The sequence below is a fragment of the Frieseomelitta varia genome, unplaced genomic scaffold (genome assembly GCF_011392965.1).
Source record: "Frieseomelitta varia isolate USP_RPSP 00005682 unplaced genomic scaffold, Fvar_1.2 scaffold_922, whole genome shotgun sequence".
NCBI lineage: Eukaryota > Metazoa > Arthropoda > Insecta > Hymenoptera > Apidae > Frieseomelitta > Frieseomelitta varia.
In genome coordinates this window covers 221,562-242,740 of record NW_025110726.1, presented here as the reverse complement: position 1 = coordinate 242,740, position 21,179 = coordinate 221,562, and the positions used below count along the sequence as shown (strand labels likewise).

Sequence of the window (21,179 nt, the reverse complement as noted above, 5' to 3'; positions counted from 1 at the left end):
GAGTCAAATATGACTACAATACGGAAATGTCAGTTTGAAATATGAAATACGGTCGCGGGAGGTCCCTGCCGTAGAAAAGTTTAGACAAGACAGGAGTTTATTGTCCCTGGCTCGATGAATTTATTTGTCGCATCACATTTTGACCCTCATTGTGTTCGGTAAGACCGAACATAACTAAAAATATAACAACAACAGATTATAACCGACAATATTTAAAAAACTTGGCTGGTTACTTTAAAACGCGAATTTTTCTGTTTGCAAAATATTGTTTTATTGCTTTCGCCGCGTTATCACATTGAAAAAATGTACTTTTTTCCTGTGAACTCGCATACGCGTGTTCATTTGTTCGTCAATCATTTCAATATACCTTTTACTGTTTAAATTTCCCGTAATAAATTTTGTTACCTTAAAATCTTACCTTGGTAACCAATACCTCTTCCAATCATTATACTGCCGCGTCCCATGGATCGACGACTCGGAAGTTGGTGCTCCTTTCGTACAGCACAGTCGAACTTGAATTTGACGCTGTACGTATCATAGTACTATCATCCCGAGCTGTTAGACACCGCGGTCGTCCACAATCTTTTCTTTTTCCACAATTATCGGGATCTTGTAATAGATGCACTTTACGACTTCCTGTTGACTGTCTTGGCTATTTTTTGTACAACAGAATAATGTTCTTCGTTTAATTTCGATATCGCGTGTATTTCAGCTGAATTTAACTCTCTCTCGCGACCAATGTTTACAAATTTATTCTTCTCTCTTATTACGTTAATACGCACTTAACCGACCGTATTTCACGCGAATGTTACGTTTTTGATAGCTCCCATATGACTAAAAATAATAAATATTCGGAAATGTTCGATCATGTCTGCTCCGAGGCCACCGGCAGTATTTACATTTTCGTTTCTTGCATTTCTGAGAAATTCCGCATCTCGGTAATAACATTCGACATAATACACATGGCTAATCCATGACCAAGGATATTGATGATATGATAATCTCTCTACTTACAATACATAATATGAGAAAATATAGAGTGTGCTATCTTTTCTTTGTTCTGGAGTATACGTTTCCACGACTCGATAGAATCAGCTTTATAATAAATATAATAAATATTCAACGAAGAGTTGAAAATTTTGTAATGGCATAACGAACTCCTTGAATGTTCTCTAAAATTACTAAAAAAATCTAGAAGTTTAATATCGAATGAAGAGCATGCAATAAATTAAGAATGTATTTATTTTTAAATAGATACTTCTCAATATATTTATTCAATACTGCTCATAATAACCTCCAAAGAATAAATTAATTATTTTAAGCATCTCAGATTATCTGTTTGATGATTTAATACGGACATAAATGTTCAAAGTTAATTAAGACACAGGACATTTAATGCAATAGTATAGTAATATAATAATAATGACAAGAATACATTCATTTCTGGATATATACTTTATGATATATTTATTCAGTGCAATTCGTAATACGTCCTCTTTGAATCTCTAATGAAAGTATCTTCTACGAATGGTACTCTCAGACTAAATATTGAAAAGTTTAATTAAATTGTAGCATTCTTACACTGTAAATACAATTTTTGCGATTCGAAGAAATTTGTTAATAAGCAGAATGAGTAAACTCACTTATTTTACTTTCATAATGAACGCGAATGTAGATTGCAACATATATATATACAGCAGACAAAAATGTATTTGCGGTCGCTATAATTACATGCGAATGTAGATTGCAACAAGTTCTAGAAAAAAAATATCAATATATATATACATACAGCAGACAAAAATGTATTTGCGGTCGCTATAATTACAAATGCTACTAATCCATTTCATGTAACTGATTAAATGTCAAAATCTGATATATTCTAGATGTATAAATATCTGACCACAAATATAAGAAAGGTGTTATAATAGATTAAACTAATTATAAGAGCAATTATCACATCTTTTGAATTCGCTGAACACTACAATCTCGTGCCTTTTTAATTTTAAGTGCTTTTAATTGTAGTTTGATACGTAAATGAAACTAGAATTTTCTCCGCGTCGTTAGGAAATATTAAACAGAGAATCGTATAAATTTTCAAGTAATAACATAAACGCATAATTACGATTATTAATTTAAAATTAATAGATTGCATGAGGTTGCAACTCTTGAAGTTAACAATCCACTTTAAGAGATTAATAAAATTTCGAACGATTCATCTCTTTTCTTATTTATTTATATCATACACTGTACTAACAAAATTTGATTATACCATTGCTTTGAATATTATTAATATTCGAAACGTTAAAACAATTTTATTCCACATTTTTTACTTCTTCTCCCATGTAGAGCATTTAAGAACGATTCTTTTCTAAATATTAAAACATTTACACCAATAGTGCATTTGCTTTGTAACGAGCAGAAAAATGATTGCTTGAAGAAATAAGTCGAGAATATTTATTGTAAATCATGCTAGTTGGATTTTAAATTGAAAAAAAAATAATGAAAGATGTAAGTAATAAATATTTGTTGTTAATTATGCTTTTAGTAGTCACTGACGATTCTATAATTAGTAGTAACCACCTTAAAATAAATTCAAATAAATAATAATAAATATGTAATCTGACTTTATTCCGAAAAATTGAAAACAAAATCATTTCCACACGCGTTATTAAAATTAAATCGAATCACTAACTGAGAAAAATATATTTTTCAGATACCGAAAGCCATTCTACAGGCAGTAATGTTCACAACAGTGATATATCTCGTGGTAGTCACTCGAATCGATTTATTCAATTTTCTATTTTACTGTTCAATCACATCGACGAGTGCGATTTGCGCTATAGCGTATGGTTTAATGTTCTCCATCTGGATCGAGGACATTGATTTCATTTCACTGATCATGGTACCTATAGACATGCTCTTTTTATTAACTGCTGGCATGTTTTACAACCTCAGGTATTGTATACTTCAAGTAAATATAGTTTAATATAATATCATACTGTTAAAATTCTCGCGAGATTTGGAAATTAATAATAATAAACGCATCTACGCTGCTAAAATTTAGTATGGCAGAATACTGAATCTTGGCCTGCAATTGCATAAAATTTAATTCAGTAATGTAGGATTCCGTATCGTCCTGGACGATGAAAATAAAAATCAACATTTGTATTGTCCAAAAATTGAAACTTTTGGACAACGAAGAATAATTTCATTCAAGTTTTATCAATATTGTTATAGCAAATGGCTGAATCGAATGAGAAATACAATATGAAATATAAAAATGAAACACCCAGAAACACCCAGAAATGCAAATGAAATAAAAGATGCAAAGTAATAAAGGCACAAAGGGAATAAATATAAAACCACAGAAAATCCAAAAATATTTAAAATTTATGTCAGAAATGCTCATTGCTTGCGTAAAATGAAAAAAAAATCACTCAAACTTTATCGATATTACATTTATAATGTTATAATAAATAATATAATAATAATACAAATTAACTTATAAATAATAATAATATTATTATAAATATAATAAAATCAATATTGCATTAATCTGCAAAGAAAATATATAAACACAAGGATTAAATAAAATAAAAAAACCGAGCGAGATTATAATTCTGAGAAGTTATAGTGATGCTCAAAGTTAGATAAAAATAAAGTTTTAAAATAAAAAAAAAAATTTTCGAACTATTTGCGCGCGATGTTCAAAAATTAAGTAGACCGTAAAAATCGTAGTAACAGCTTGAGAACGAGCTGGAACTTTCTTACGGTTCGGCAGACTATAAAAGTAACAAGTCGCTGATGTTTTCAGGTCGCTGCCCACATGTCTGACGTGTTTTAAATATTTCTCAATATTCTTTTACCTGAACGAAGCACTTTCCATAGTTTATTGGTCACGAGTAGATGACATCGGTGAGCGAACTGCATTTTTGAATAAATCACCCCAATTCTTTGCGACTTCTTTGATATTCTTCAAAGGATTGTTCATAAATATGGAGGGATGTTTCCGGGGAAAATTGGAAAGATGTATATCTAAAGCAAGAGAATATGATCTACTTAATGATACAGTGGAACATTAATTTTATTCTAATTTTGAATTTTCTTTTTGAAATGATTCGATTTAGATTTTAAGTTTATCAAAATTCAAGGTATTTGATTATAATATTAACTTTACTCTCGCATTGAATTTAATTTAATTTATTGTTCAATTTTGGAATTTCGATTCAATATAAATTTTAATTCCGTTAAAATTAAAGGCATTTAATCGTAATATTAACTTCAATTTCGACTCTGTTCGTGATTAGATTCTGAGTTTACAAAAAAGGTAATTAAAGGTATTTAATCATGAATATTGATTAAAATTGATAAAAAAAAGTTTTGTTTGTAGTTGGTGTTGTAAATTAAAATTCACACGTAATTTTGCTCTCTTTCGAGAAGGTTTAAGTAATTCATTTTGAGAAATCATGTCTTTCAAGTAGTCGATCGAAATTCTAAAATCTGAGATAAATTTTACCCTCAAGTAGTGACTATAGTCTAATTTGCAAAAATTTAAAGTTACTCTCCGTATGAACTTATTAATCAATTATTTATAATTATAGTTATTATAAATATATTATTATATACAGTTATTTATAATTATTATATATATATATATATTATATATTATAGAATTATTATAGAATTATTTTTTCGAGACATTGAAGATTTAATGATTCATTCTAAAGACTAATGACTCTCATAATCGATCGAAACTCCGCTCTGAAATATACTTAACGTAACTAATTTTCTTAACGAGAGTTCAGATACGATAAATTAGATATTAATTTAATTCGACTAACTTTCTTTTAGACTGTCAAGCGTCTAGTGATTTCCCCTGTCTACGAAACGGGGAACAAGTGCTCTCGGAATATGGATTCAAGAAGGCGAATCTCATCTGGGATTTCAGCGGTCTTATACTCTTAACAATCGCGATGAATGTTCTTGGATACTTTGGTCTACAAAGGAGAAGGAAAATTAGAACGTTGTTGTAAATAACAATCCCACCACGTTCGTTTACGTAAAATAATTTATAACAAACGTATGATACATAGCAATCTGTTTAACTTATATAACTTACGTGTCTTACAATTATCTTACACTATATAAATATTTGTTAATAATAGCGTTGATATCAATCATTCACGAATTTGTTAATTTAGTGAGATCAAGACCGATTATGCCGATATTTATTTATTCACCCCCTGGTTAATTATAAATATAAAAAACGACGGCAATAATAAAACGTTTGTGCATTCTTCGAGGTACCCAAACTTTTTTCTTTCAGAAAGAAAAACGAATTTAAAAACACACGTATGTGAAAAACTGAGCGAAGCTGGAGTTGGGTTATTTTTGTTTCGATATTCTTGAGTAAGCGTTAGTTGTTGTTAGACTGTAGATTCGTGTGCATTTATAAGAAATTTTAAAACTAAAATTGTATAGAAAGCAAATTACGTGGAAATAAAATTATACTGTACGAAAATAATTATGTAGAACATATCTAAAACATATTACTTTCTATATATAATATTTCATATATTTATAATTACATTCTCAAATCTATGAACCTCTAAATTACATTTAATTTAACTATTATAATTATTGCACGATAAGTAATTGATAATCATATTTAAAATTCGATGACTATATTTAGTATATGTACATTTAAAAATCGTTTATATTATGTTCCCATTTTTGCATAGAAATCCACAGTCTAGTCATTGTGATTGTAAACGTCACGTTAAATGGACAAAGTATTGGAACGTCATAATAATTATAATTTGTACTTATTAATCTTCAATTGAAGGAACTGAAATCTCAAATTTGAATTGAAATTCTATAGGACTGCGATTTACTTTTTTCTTAAATCCGAGATTAAAATTTTTATCACGAGCGTGACTTGACAAAGGGATCAATTTAATAGATTGGTTCTTTGCGACTTCTGTGCTTGATCACTAGGAAACCGGCCAAATGGCTAACAACGAAAATGACCAGAAGACCAACTATATCCGTAACGTAGTGATTTGGTAAGTAGCCATATTTCTCCAGCACCCCTAGTCCACTGGAGATGCAAGGCTCTTCCGGATCCGGGGAACAATCTTTGACATTAAAAATTCACATGTAAAAAACGTTTTCCAAACGTTAAATTTACGATTTTATTTTGGAATTTTTGCTGTCCATCCGCGGCTTTAATCCAATTGCAGAAATGTTATGTAAATATTACGTTCTTTTCAAGAAGATTTGAAGGATACATTACGTGTCTTGAAAATGAAAAAGATTATAAAAATAGAAGACTGAATAATTAAATAAATAAATTAATTATGATTTCTTCCAAAAGATTTAAAGAAGACATTATATCCCGATTTAAAACGAGAAAGATTTACAGAAGATCAGACTAATTAACATTAAAATTTAATAAAGCTAGAAATTCATTTCGTAGAAATAGGTTTTTAATAATTAAATTTTTAATTATAGTGTAGAGCTTTCAACTGCGTACTGTCATATTAAGCTTCATGTAATCAATTTAAATTTTAACTGTAAAATTTTCATACTCGGATAAAATACAAGCTCGGTGAACAGTTACGTACTTATATGATCTATCAGAAGCCATTGCATCAGGGAAACTGCCTCGAGGCCGTAATAAAACTGTGACAGATATTTGAGCCACGCGATACCTGGCGCCAGGTGACTGTAAAAATTTATAAAGGAATCTATCGTATCCATGCACACTCGTTTTCATTAAAATTCATCTATTCATTTATATTTCATCTATTTTATTTATCTATTTGCCGCTTGTCTATGTTCTTCGAAATGTATTTTTTTAAATATTTTAAAAATTAGTGAAATAGGTAAGAAGAAAAAAGAAAATTACGAAAATTTAAGAAAATGAAAACCAGAGAGAATGGAAAGAAGTTTAATTACTTATTGCCAAATGGAAAATTTAGTTATCTCACGGTTGGGATATCACATTTGCAGCGTGAAAATTATGTTTTGCAGAAGAAGCGAAGAAAATTCGTAATTGAACATTATTTTGTTACTCAAGGAGACAACGTAATTTAAAATAATACGCATTCCAAATATACAAGCTAAATTTGTTTTATTAAATTATACTGTTAAATTTAATTGAAATTTGTAATCTTACTCGAGATGCAAGTAAATTCCGCAGAACATCAGGCCAAGGAAGTCCAATGGCACGGAGAACAGAGAGGCAGTGTCTACCGATTGAAACGACGCTGACAAAAACAAACCTGTTCGACAAATTAGGAGACCCTTGTTTTCATTTTTCGTATTTACACTCGAAATACTTACTTTTATAAACTTTTTACAACGCTTATATACTATTGATAAAACTCGTATCAGTGTGATAATAATATGATGACCGAGAAGAATTTTTCCAAAAGATGATTAAAATAACACTAATAAAAAGTACCAATGAAACTCGTATTACTGTGACGATTGAGCGGAATTTCTCCAACAGATAATTGAAATAACACCAATATAAAATAATGTGATGATTGAGAAGAATTTTTCTAGGAAAATGTTTGATCTCTCCTTAATTTTTTTGTAAGAGGTAACAGTAAGAAGATCCTCACCAAGAGCGGAAGCTGAAATGGCGCAGACAACTACAGGCAGGACGAAGTAAACGAATCCTAAAAGTCCACCCTTCAGCCCGGTGATCGCGAATATGAAAGCCGAGTAGAGCAATGGCTGTATTATCGCCCCGGGTATCTGAAAATTTCCACGAAATCCAGTATATCCGTACATTGAAATCGGAAATTGGATTTCGCCGCCATTCAACCAGAGATGTAATATCTCGGAAGCATAAAAGCCAGTATACAATTAAATCATGGCTGGCCTACTTTATTCTGGTAAGTACTACCTACTTTATTCTATTCTGATAAATACGTCGAATAATAATATAAAACAGATTAATATTTATTTAACTTTTTAAAAGACAATGTACTTCTATTAAACGAAGTAGTCAAACTTTATCTTCATTATTAATTTTGCATTTCACTAATTAGCATATGACAATAATTCCAAAAATTTCATCAAGTTTATTTCCATAAATTCATAATAAAATCCTCAAAAATTCATTATTTTAAAAAAGGTTACTTATTACCATTCTGTAATTATAATTATATTATTATATTATTACAATATTAATATAATTATTATTATTATATTAATACAATATTAATATAATTATATTATTATATTATAATAATATAATATTAATATATTATATTATTATATTAATATATATTATAATAATTATATTATTATATTATTATTATATAATTTATTATTAAAATTGGACAGAAAATTCTAGGCACTGATGAACGACTTATTGATGATCTCACCAGAACGATAACCTTGCTGATGTAGTATGGCGTCGGGCCATAAAGTCCGCTGGCGATGTCCCTCAACAGAAGTGGCAGTTCTCGTGGGAACGTATAGAAAACAGCATAATTAAACGTGAACACAGTTTCGACCACCACCAGGTATAGAAGACCTTGCATATTCTGTATGCTACCTTGATCTAATGCCTGGCCGGTGATGTTCATGTACGGCAGCGATATCAGCAATCCTATAAACTTTAAACGGTCGTCATGTCGATTTTTTGTAGACTGGATTTCAACAAAATTAGGAAAGGAGAATTGATTCGCACAAAGAGAAAGGAAGAAATGAACTTGAGGACTCTAAAATTCGTGTTTACTTTCAAAGTGGAATTGATTAGAGCGATTTGCATATTTGGATAGTATTTCTGTTGAATTTGAATTTCAAACGAGCGTTCGCGAAATTTCGCGTTCGACAAGATTTCCCAAAATTAGGGGTGAGGGGGGGGGGGGGAATTCAAGAGTGGATTCGAAGATACTCGTACTTTATATACTGATTGGAGAATTTCGAGGATCGGAGAATCGCAAAAGTAATTAGAACTTCAGAGTTTGGATTTCATCGATTGTCTCTACTTCGATTTCTTCGATTTCGTCACAAAGGATCTTTGAAACTCTCCATTTACAATTCCAAAATTCGATGACGCGAATTGCTCGAAGATGGCTTGTACATCTAACAGGACGGAGAAAATCGTACGTAAAACACTCGTGTAGACGCAACATTAGTCCAATGGTTTCGGATTATCGGGGAACTTGGGACTTAACCCACTACTAAGTCTGAAACACGTGGAACAGTGGCCGTAGCCGCGATACAGGAACGCTTCAGAGCATAAAAGCGTAGGAAGGAAGGCGAAAGAGGATCAGACGGCTTAAACGTGGTCAAAGGGGAAGCTTGGCGTGTAGGACAGAGTCTGATATCTCACCATGTACGTTATAAATCGCAAGAGCAAAGAGGCTGAGTTCTTCTTGGAATCGACGTATGTACGCCACATGAGCCAACGGAGCTGCGTCAGTGTGCGAGCTTTTTTGAAATCTTTCGGGGACAAAGAGGCCTGCGAGAATATTGCCGGCAGCTCGCTCGATTCCGCAACGCAGGAGTATTCGATCAGTTTCGACACCCTTTGACCGTATTTCGATTTCTCGTACTGATCGCAGATCCAATTCACCTGTGTGCGCGTGATCATTGATTCATGCGGATAATTCGTATAGAAGACGCTTTTCTTTCTTTGTTACTTTCTTTTCTTATTAGAGGTAGAACGCTTATCACGTATAAAAATATGTTAAATGACGTTAGAAATATTTTTCAATATTGATTTCGATGTTTGTCGGTTCAAATACTATTGATCAACATATGCACATGGATATTGTTACGATGAAATGATGTGAAATTGTTTGAAAGAATAAAGTAATTTTGTGTTATTAAAATTTTTGAAATTAATCGAAAACGGAAACCAATGCCAATCAAACGTGTATCTAGGGAAATGACGTCGAGCATTACGCAAGAGAGATTATGCAGGGTGTCTCGTTACTCGAATAATCTGAAAAACCAAGTCGAAGAGAATGAGTAAAATTTTTCATTAAAGCTAATCTTTAAATAAAGATTTAATGAGTTAAATTTTTAACGAGTTAAATTTTTCATTCTGTTCCCGAGAAAATCGAATTTGAAAATTTACCAAGTGTACTTGAATTTACTTAATTTCTTAATAGACAGACGCGAATAATGGACACGAGAATATTCTATGCGTAAAAATAAGCGAAACGCGTGAAATAAAATTTTTTCATTTAAGAAAAATTGGTACTTGATAAATTTTCAAACTTGATTTTCTCTTTGATAAAAAGACTTTAACGAAGACATTTTATTCTTCCTTTTCGACTCGTTTCTCACGCAGAATTATCTCCTACTTGGTTATATTATTATTGGTATACAGAGACATTCTGTATACCGTATATTTTCTTATCTCATCAAATTTTGACAGTTTCGTTTAGAGTACCTTTTTGTAGCTTTCAGCTTCTTTACCACGAACGATGGACAGCTGAGAAACGAAGAACTCGGCGTTGTTGAAGGTTGGAGGACAACGTAGTCCCAAGCTGAAAATTGTGCGCTCGTTTTATGAAATAGCGTACGAATAATGTAGAAATCGAATGATAAAGTATCTCTTTTCTTTTTAAAGAAAAAGTAGCAATCTGTAATTTAAACAACTCTTTGAATACGACATTGAATTCTACAAATAAGTCAGAAAATAAATCAGAAACTCAGAAATTTAAATCGAAATATTGTATCACTCTCAAATTGAATTGAATTATTCTTGCAAGAACGTACAATTTGAATTAGGCTAAATTTAATACTCTGTGCACGATATGACAATACTGAAAAATTAATCTTAAATTGAATTAAATTATCCTTGAATTTCTTCCTATTTGAATCAAAGTAAATTTCGTCGCTACTCTGTACATTGATAATAAAATTCTACAAAATAAACGATTGACTACGTTTCAAAATCTTACTAAAACATTGAAACGCTTTGAGCAAATATCTGAATAAATAAATAATCAAACCTGTCGAAAAAGTTCGTAGCATCAATGGAGGAACCTTGAAAAGCAACCCTGCCGCCAGAGAGCAGTAAAACCTCGTGGAAGATTTCCAACAAACCGGAAGCAGGTTGATGCAACGAGCATATGACTATCCTTCCGCTGGCCGCGACTTCCCTCAACGTCTTCACAACAGTCATTGCCCCGTAACTGTCCAAACCCGTTGTTGGCTCGTCGCAAAAGAGAATGCTCGGTTCGGTGAGTAGCTAAAAAAATTCTCTACCCTATGTGTATTTCGCATTAAGGAAATTGCGGGTCCACAATGCACGTGAGTCTTCTAACAGAATCTCTCGCATATGATACATATGTATATATATATATGTGTATACTAGTCATGTATACAATTTGTGACAGAGAAAAGGGGCGAATCGCCAGAAAATGTCGTTGTCCGGCTTTACGAGTGTTCTTCCGTGAATTTAGATAAGACCGACAAATGATAAGGTGAACATTCGCTTCTTTCATTTTATAATATTCTGAATTTTGTTTCAGATATCTATTTAATATCTTCAATTACTTTTTATATGCATTCTCTCGTGTGTTTTAAATTTTAACTCGGCAAACTCGGCAAGATTGCAATTAAGGTGCGAATTTAAATCAGTGATCCAAAACATCGATTACCTTAAATTATCCGAAAGTAAATAATAAATTAGATAATAAATTGAGTAATGAATTATTACCCGAACTTTTAAAAATTCATTCGTTTCTCCTTTATCTAACTATCTGGAAGAGGTATTGATTTTCGAAAATCTTACTTGAACAGCCAGGGTGACGCGTTTCCTTTCTCCACCAGAAAGGGCGGACAGTTTTGTCCCGGTGCTTTTCGCTAGACCGAGTTCTCCAAGCAGAGTCATTATACGTTGCTTCCTGACGCTGGCCCTCAGCCTCCGGTCCATTTTCATGCACGCCTTGATCAAGTCAAGAACAATTGCCAAGTTTTAATGGGTCAGAAACCCGATCGTTCAACGTTTAAACGAATTATTTGACGCGGATGAGCACTTCGTGAAGCACTCTCGACGAAAATTTATACGACATTTCAAAATGAAATTTGATAATCGGTTTCGGTTAAACATATAACGGACCTTGGAGGACCGTATAGCTGTTTGATGAGAGAGATTTGAGATTGATTTCACAATAGATAGATGGAATTTGATATTTTGAATTTTTGGATAATGAACATGAAAATTGTGCAAAATATGAAAATTATGAACTCTAAGAAGAACTGAAAGAAGAAAAAGAAATTATCAAAATCATGATCAACGAAAATCGTGATGGAAATAAAAAGAAATTATGAGTTACAAATATCGTGAAAAGTATAACAATTGTAATGAACGTAAAATTCAAAGAAATAATAAACAAACGAAGATCATAATTCATAGCTGAATTACAGATATTTATGCACTGATAAAAAAAAGAAATGAAAATTCGAAGAAATGTGCAAAATGCACGTATAAGAAATATCCGATTGTAATATTTTATGATATTTAATGAACTAAATTCCAATTAAACGCCCGTCACATCTCGGTTACGTTTATAATAACATATAGTTTTGTAAAAAATTTTGTCAAATAGAAAATAAAAAATAACACTTAAATGTCATTAAAAGAAGAAATTCAATTCTAAACGGTTAAAATCACAATTTCGTATTTACTAATAGTAAATCGTCACTGATAAACATTTCCAGTCAAAACGTGAAAAAGCAGAGACAAGGTGTTTCTTATAAAAGTATCTCAGTTTCATTGTGTTTAACTCGGTTTGAGAATCGATCTATCAAAGCGACGTAATTCAATCTCGTTATGCAACCAAGATAAATTACCTCTGGAACATTAATCGCTTTATCGATCTCAAGTACAATCGAACAAAAAGCAATTATTTAAAATCGCTAACGACTAATCGACGCCTTTACCGAGCAATCATTCGTGCCATGTGAACAATCCCATACTTCTACCGGTTCTTGGTTATCTACGATTCGATGGTATTTTTTTTTTTTTCTGAGATCGATTGCCAGCGTTTGAACGACAGTCATTAATCAGGAACGATTTATGATACCTATCATCGGTAATAAAAGCTTTTCAACTTTCTTATGACTGTTCTACATCCACCATTTTTGTTCCTTTTGTATTTTCAGTTCTTTAATCAATTTCTAATAGCTGAGAAAAGATCGATGTTATATGGGTAACGAGACATTTGGAAAATTATGGAAAGATTGATTTTTATTTTATGCGTATAGATTGCCGAAAAATAGATATATTCTTTTATTTGGTGATATTATTTCATCAATATTTATTTATTGCCAAATTGTATTAGTATTATTTTTTTCTTTTAAATCTAGTTTAGTTCTATTCCATTGAATTCTATGATTTTATGATTCTACATCTACAACTTCATGATTCCGTAATTGTGTAATTTTGTGATTTTATAATCTTTCGATTTAATTCTACGATTTTGAAGAAGATTGATTCATTTATTTAATCAAGATTGAACCATTCAAACTATTATTATATAAATCCTATGGTATAACAATTATACTTCTACACTCTATATCATATTACTAACTATATTGATATTATTATATAAATTATAATATAAATTAATATTATTATATTATTGGTTATTAGTTATATTATATTTTTTATTTAAATTACTTCAATTATAAGTGTAACAATTATACTACTCTACACTCTATATTATATTATTAACTATATTAATTGTCATATAAATTGTCATATAAATTAATATTATCATATTGATTATTAGTTATATTATATTTCTTATTTAAATCAAAGTTCAATTAAAATCGTGTGTACGATATAATATTTATCATGAAAATGCGAACAATGGTATATTAAAATTAAAATTAAAGAAACAAAAATTCAAAAATCATAAAAGAGTTAATTAAAGCATTGTAATTGAACGAACCATGAATTCCATGTGCTCGAGGATTGTCAGCGATTCGACAGCCAGGTCCGTTTGTGGAACGAATCCAGATATCCTTATCATCTGCCCGGTATCGATAGGCTTCCCGTTTAACAGAACGTCACCTGTCGCTTTCCCTATCGATTGAAAATTCATACTGATCAAAATTCTGCCAATTTAGATCGCAAATATGGTAAAATGGCAAAATGAAGGCGAATATTTCGAAATAGAGAGGGAATGAGGGAATGAATGAAATTCTCTTATATCAAGAACTTACGACAATTGTCCTCTAGAAACTGTATTATAATTATTATTAAAGTGTAATATAATTATAATAATTATTGAAGAATTATATTTCATTATATAATTGTTTACCCATTAAAGACTAAGTAATAGTTATAAATAATTAACTATTTAATAAATAGACGTAAATCTAAACGTATTGAATAAATCGAAATTTTATAACCGTACTGTTAAAAAACAAAATTTCGTAAGAAAATTTGAAAATTTACAGAGTTGTATTGACGGTGGTTGTTAAAAAAATTTTCTCGTGAAAAATCTATCCAAACAAAGAATATCTCGACTCGGAGATGCACTACAAATACTCAAATACAACTAAGAATTTCTTCAATGATTTCAAATTTCAGTCAACAAACAATTCCGTATTTTTCTCTCGCATTCTCCCTCGAATCGCAAAGATGTTTTCTCATGCACCTTTCATTTCAATATCTGCGAAAGAAATTTCGTGACTAACTCTACCGTCATCTATCAATTTCTCTACCATTTCGATTTTGCTGCAGGGATCAATTCGTGAAACGCAAGAAAGAAAGATGAAACTTATGAACCTTTCACACGGCGGCTGATCGTCGCGAGCAACGTGGTTTTCCCGGCGCCGCTGAAAAAGCGAGAATTTTTTTTTAGCGAAGGAGACGAACCTTCCACGCGTTGAAAACAATTAACCCCGGAATACTAAGCACTCGTAATTCCCGCCAGCCACGCTCTGAACATCCAATTTTATTTCCATCTTTTCCCTTAATATGCGGACTATAATATTAAACGCGTCAGCGAACTGTATCTGTAATAGAGAATGAAGAGGGCAGGGATGTTAAAATATAAATATAAATTATTACAATTTGCAAATTTTGTACGTAAAGATAAAACCCTTAATAATCAGTTAATTGTTCCTAATGATCCGAAATATTTTAGTGATCGCTAGAAAATTAAAAGAATGGTAAAAATTATTTTTATATTGGATGTTTTATTAAGTAGCAGAGAATGCGAATGTGTAATTAATCTTTGTTACTTCAATAATTTAATACACATTGATTGATAATTGATAATTTAATTAAGATAGACAAAACAGATTTGTAATTCGTTTAGTATTCCAGGGTTGAAAGAAAAGTTGGAAGATGTGTTACCTTGGTCCCATAATCGCCATCAACATTCCAGAATTAACGATACCATTGACTAGAAGTATATTGAAGAATTAATTACTTCATTAGTTTGTTATTCCAATTCTTTTATGGATCATAGGCTGTAAATTGAATTTTCTTAATCATTTTAATTTATTGAATTATACCTCCATTAAGCAGTTGAATGAATTCAGTGTGTTGGAGACCGAAAATTGCTCGAAGACTACCACCATTGACCTTTTTCTCCACCGTGTACGAAATGTTTCTCCAAGTGAGACACAAATCTTTTAATATGTTTGGCTGCAGCACTGGATACATCACGCTGCCCGTCGTCTAAAAAAAAAAAGTGTACGGTTTAATTTCAAATTTTTCTAACGTAATATTAATTCGTTTACTTTTTCTTCTTCAAATGTCGAATGGTCGAACTTTTATTTGAATATTTTTATGTTTCAAATTGTAATTTGCGTTAAAATATTGTTACGATTCAAACTTTACTACTCTTTACTAATCAGCTCGTTTTTATTAAACAATTAAATTCACTTCTTAAATTATTTATATTTTCATTGCCTGATGAAAGAAAGAAAGAAAATTTTTTTGAATATTGCAATGGAAATTTATTTTAAATATTCCTATACAAATAAAGACTCTAACATGCTTTTTAATATACTTATTATTTAAAAAGCTTAATATACTCTTTTTGTTCTAGACAAACAGGAGAAAACAAAATTAATTTATCAATGTATATTAACAAATTTTCACATAATCGTCTCGAGTGGAATTAACTTCGAAAAACAAACGAAGACAGAAACGAAATCAATGTAATATTCATTCAACTTCTAATGCGATTCTCGTGTTTGAAAAATAGATATCATTGGCTCGTTCGATTAGTCGTAATTACATAATTGGAATAACGCGACACAAGTCAGAAATATAAAACGCAAAAAATCGAGGGAAGAGATATAAATGGTTTTGTGGCGAAATGAGATTATAATTATTCAAAAATCGTCCTTGTGATGAGCGCCCTTCCAATAACGTCTCATTAATATGTTAGGTTCGATTACATAAAACACAAGTCTGGCTTGTACACCGCCATGTTTAACTGGCGTCAGATTGTTTATACTGTACTTACATAAGTTTACACAATACTTGGCTGTACACGCAAGATTAATCTAAAATTATAGTTAATTTATGATATAAGATTATATGAGATTATATTTATGATATGATATTATAATAAATAATTATGATATACTTATGATATGAGATTATATTTGATTGTAGAAAAATTTTGTAATATAATAAATTTATAGTTAATACCCAATATAATGAGTAAGTAATTTATCTTTTGTAAATTTCTTACTACAGAATGAAACTGATATGTGACGTGTTGAAAAATTCTGTTGTTGTACAACTGAGATAATTTCAAGTGTGAATTTTAACTTCAATGTGAAAGTTATTATGGCAAATATGAATTTTTTTTAATTAAATAGGTGACGACACGATGCTCAAACATTGATTAAACAATGTCTTGCAGGAATAGAAATTTGGAACTATTGCAGATGTTTGTACAAATTTCATGCATATTTTTATAAATATAATCAAAGAAATGAAAATTTAAAAACCATTTTACTTATTTATTAATTGAATCTAGATATTTTAAATTTAGATTAGAATTAAATATCTATATTTTGTATTTCTACGCTTTCAAATTTTCTATAGAAAATATTTTTCTGCTATTCCTCGTCATATTGACGTTACAATTCACATTTGAAATCATCTGAGATAAATAATAGATTTTTTCATACGTAGCATAAGCACTGTTTTGGAGAAAGAAGATTGCTCACCTCAAAAGTATTTTAGCACAAATTTTAATATCCGCATTAAACGTTAGATTGTGGTGAAATTATAATATCCAGCTAATTGAAACTTTATAAGAATGTTGAGACAAGTTGATTGACACTGTTAAACATGGACAAATCTTCTGACTCGAATATTATAGAGCAATACATCATGTAACCTACATGTACATATGTATAATAATACAATGTATCAAACCGCAAACCTTCACAAAGGTAAACTATTACCTTCGCATGAATTTTCTTGCGAAAAGTGACAATATTATATGTACAGTATGAATATCTTGATACTTGATACTTATTTTGCTTTAAAGTATATTGCGTCTTACAAAATGTAGCGTAGAAAAAAAGGTAAAATAAATTAAGAAGAAAAGTTATTAAATAATATCTTTCTACAGGCAAAACAAAATATCACGTAACAAAAAATATGAAGTGCAAAATTGTGTATAGGTAATGGCGTAGTTGCGTACATTTCAAAGTGTAGTCCCCGTTTATTGATCTGAAATTGATATCAAAGTGTTATCGAATTTACTGTCGAATGAATTTCATATCGAATTTGTTGAATTCTTTCAGGAGTAATTTTGATTCTTATGATCAATGCTTCTCGATTGTAAATGTTTGCTTATCAAACATATTAATATTTCTTTGTAAATAGAAAGGTAAAATATAAAAATGCAAAATCTTAGGGACGATTTAGGAAGATGAGAAAATTGATCCTTGTCCATTAATCCATCATTAAAATTGATGGATATGATATTTTTGTTATAACTTTTTGCCACATAATATTTCAATATTATTTCAATCTTATTTTATACCTGTAAAACATAGTAACAAAGTTTGAACACTAAAATGCGGGACACCCTGTATGCATCTAATGTCTAAATAATAAATTGATAGTATCATCACCCGTGATCAAACATTTTCTTTCGTTCAACGTTTAAACTTTGTGTTGACAAAATAATCAAATTTACAAAAAGAGATGCAAATAAGATGAGATGGAAATTTACTTTGATACTTGGCACGTTTCCAAATTAATTTTCTAGAACACGGAGTTTCATTGTAAAAAATTTTATTCTTCGCTTTATCGCGGAGAATCACATTTTGAAGGAATGGATTGAGTGTATTATGTAATGGATGGGACGAGTGTGTTTTTTTAGAATGTATGAATAGTTTAATATTTGATTAACTCTTTGAACGTAATCCAATACTACTGCAGCGATATTGATAACGTATATCGATAAGTAATCAATAAATGAAGTAATTTGCTCATTTTTTATTGAATAGGTAAATTCGCTTTTTAAATTATTTGTATTTCGCTGTTTGATAAAAGGAAAAAGAAGGTTTTCCAAGTATTAATAAAATTAAATGAATAAAAATATTAGTAAAATTCATCGCAATGAAAATTATTTTCAAATATTTTTCATAATCTTTTCTTGCAAATAAATAAACAAAAATTATTTAAAAAATCTAATGCATATAATTTAAATATCCGTTCAAATGCCCAAGTTGAATAATCTAATTTTTTTTTTCCTCTTTTAATATCTCTGACATCAAAATATTTCGAAATACAGAAAGTCAATTACTACTAATCATCATGTACCATTAACAATGAATGTGTAGAATTCATTCTAATTTACAAGTGGAATTCAATTTAATTTATACTTTAATGTGTGAAACTTTTTATTGATCAAATTAAATTTTATATACTTACTGAAATGTATTATACTTACTCTAACCGTATCATACAAGATCATCCTGCTGAATCACTATAATAAATAGATCCACAGGCTTCCATCGATCCAGTCACAAATCACGCATCCACCAAGATACTATTCGACAAAGCAATAAAATATTCCAAGTCTACGTAAGAACAACCTTTATTGCGATTCTAATAAATCTTTGACGTCAAAATACTCTGAAAATCCATTGGAAATCGCACAACCAACATTATGTAACATCTTCACGTAAAAAAGAACGATGCATAAATCACTCGAATAATTTCTTGTTATTATTTAGATAATCTCGTTGAATACTCTTCGTATAAGAAATAATAATTTTTTACTGTCAAACTGTTAACTTGTTATAATTTCTTATCATTATGTGCAAGGAAATTTCATACACTGCGACCCGAAACGAAGCATTCTCTTTTAAAATTCACCAACGGATGAAAATCACAAGTCTCTACGGTGGTTTCTATGGGGACACTGAACTGTCATATCGTGTGTTGGCTCTGGCAGTGGCGTTTCGGATGACCGAAGAAGAGGATCGAGACAGAAACGGAGCTGGTCGGCTTGCAGTAACCGGAGGCGAATGCTGTCCGCGACAACACGATACTATCGCGAGTGGTTTTGTGGAGGAATAAGCGAGCGTGTTGTCTTATATGCAACGGAAGGCTGTTACACAACGAGAACTATGATACGACGAACTCGTTGGTGGAAACAGTGAAAGGATTACGCAGCAAGAAGGTGCTTTAACGCATTCCGACGCGGATTGGCGGATCTTCGTCGCGTTAGTTACTTTTCATGGCGTGCAGTGGGTGGTTAATGGTTCTCCTGTTTTTATGTGTCTTTCTTTTTTTTTTTTACACACGAGAGTTTTTGGACGTATGTACTGTGCTGCGCCGAAATTTTAGCCAAAAGTTTAAGTTGTAAGTAATGCGTTCCCACTTCAGATATATTTATTATATTGTGGTAATGTAATTTTTTAATTATTTAATAAATATCAATAATATTAATTTGTATTAATAATTTAATATAGATATATTATATAATTGTTCGTTCTCTCACATTTTTCGCTAAAAAGCTAAAAGTAACATTTCAGATTCTTCGAATCGATCTTCTCAAACTTCTTTCAGCTTTTCTTCTTGAAAGAAAAAAAAAAAAAACAAAGGTAATCCTAGATTCCGCGAATCTATCTACGTTCGAATCTCTTACTCTTATATTTCCCTTCAAAAAGAAAAAAAAAAATGAAGAAACACTCTAGCTTTCAAGAATCAAACTTCTCCTACTCTTTCTCTTATCCTTCTCTTGGAAAAACCGAAAAACGGAGATAACACTCTGGACTTTCAGAATCAATAATCACGGATCAATCTTTTCAAACTTCCATCCCACTCTTTGTTTTAAAAAAATAACCGCTTGCATTTATTTATCCAAAACCACGAATCAACGTTCAAATTTCTTTCCACTCGTTCCTCTTGTATTTTCCTTTAAAAAAGGAAGCTGAACAAACAATCGAGAATCGCTCCGTGAATCATTCAGAGTTACAAACCTTATCCTCTTCAAACCTTTCTCGCCCGTTCTTTCATTCTTTTCTTGAAAAGAAAAAAAGAAAAAAAAAAAAAGAAAAATAAGAAGAAGCAGCAAAAAAGAAGTCCAATGAAAACACCATAAATTGTGAGGATCGATGGAATCAACGGACGTGCGATGGAAAAACTCGTGGGAGTAAAAACGAAACGGTGACGGAGAGGAGTCCTGAAATCGACGGCAGAACCACCGCAATCGCAATAAAACGATGGAAATATTGGAATCGGCGCAATATGATTCCGCGACGGATCGCGAAATGAAACGAAACAATGTTTGCGTTGCGCGGAACGTCGAATGCCTCTCCCTTTCACCCTCTATCGTCCCACCGTTTCCCTTGCCCTTTCTCCCCTATCCGTCGCTGGTTTTCGCTCGCCGCTTTCACCCCGGCTGGGAATCGAGGATTTGTTAATATCGAGCGCCTAGCTAGTACCTTGCCAAAATGGCCGACGTTTAGTCGTGCCTTAGTTCCGATTTAACCAAACGTTCAATCGCGACGCGAGTTCAAAACATATAATTAATATTCTAATTCGTTATAGCGCTAAAGCGACAACGCTTGTTTGTTTATTCTGCTTGTTGTTATTTTTTCTATCACTTTGGAAATTTTGCGTTCAGGAATTTTGAGAGACTTGAGGATTCTTTGGGGGGAGAGATGCAGGGGTTATAAGAATATTT

The 21,179-nt window shown here is 31.1% G+C and overlaps 2 protein-coding genes across 8 annotated transcripts in view; one reads left to right on the top strand and one right to left on the bottom strand.

Annotated features, from left to right (window-relative positions):
• LOC122537623 (protein brown-like) overlaps positions 1–5,163 on the top strand; it is a 12,052-nt gene extending 6,889 nt beyond the window's left edge. For all 4 annotated transcript variants that reach the window (XM_043670939.1, XM_043670942.1, XM_043670938.1 and 1 more), the window contains 3 exons: positions 2,714–2,955; positions 3,815–3,915; positions 4,852–5,163. In XM_043670939.1, the coding sequence (XP_043526874.1) occupies positions 2,714–2,955; positions 3,815–3,915; positions 4,852–5,033 (525 nt within the window). In that variant the 3' untranslated portion in view covers positions 5,034–5,163. The remainder of the gene's footprint in view (positions 1–2,713; positions 2,956–3,814; positions 3,916–4,851) is intronic.
• On the bottom strand, positions 5,051–19,578 carry LOC122537622 (protein scarlet-like). Of its 4 annotated transcripts, XM_043670934.1 has the most exons (14): positions 18,936–19,572; positions 15,517–15,682; positions 15,356–15,404; positions 14,783–14,832; positions 13,941–14,074; positions 11,777–11,929; positions 10,992–11,230; positions 10,427–10,523; positions 9,359–9,601; positions 8,403–8,636; positions 7,632–7,767; positions 7,181–7,286; positions 6,627–6,727; positions 5,051–6,137 (listed from the first exon to the last, which is right to left on the bottom strand). In XM_043670934.1, the coding sequence occupies exons 1-14, from the start codon at positions 18,957–18,959 to the stop codon at positions 5,956–5,958; spliced, it is 1,914 nt and encodes a 637-aa protein (XP_043526869.1). In that variant the 5' UTR covers positions 18,960–19,572; the 3' UTR covers positions 5,051–5,955. The 4 variants fall into 4 exon arrangements, with proteins under 4 accessions (XP_043526869.1, XP_043526871.1, XP_043526870.1 ...); XM_043670936.1 differs by lacking the exon at positions 9,359–9,601 and having other exon boundaries at positions 18,936–19,573; XM_043670937.1 differs by lacking the exon at positions 7,181–7,286 and having other exon boundaries at positions 5,999–6,137; positions 18,936–19,578.
• Positions 19,579–21,179: the final 1,601 nt, after the last annotated feature.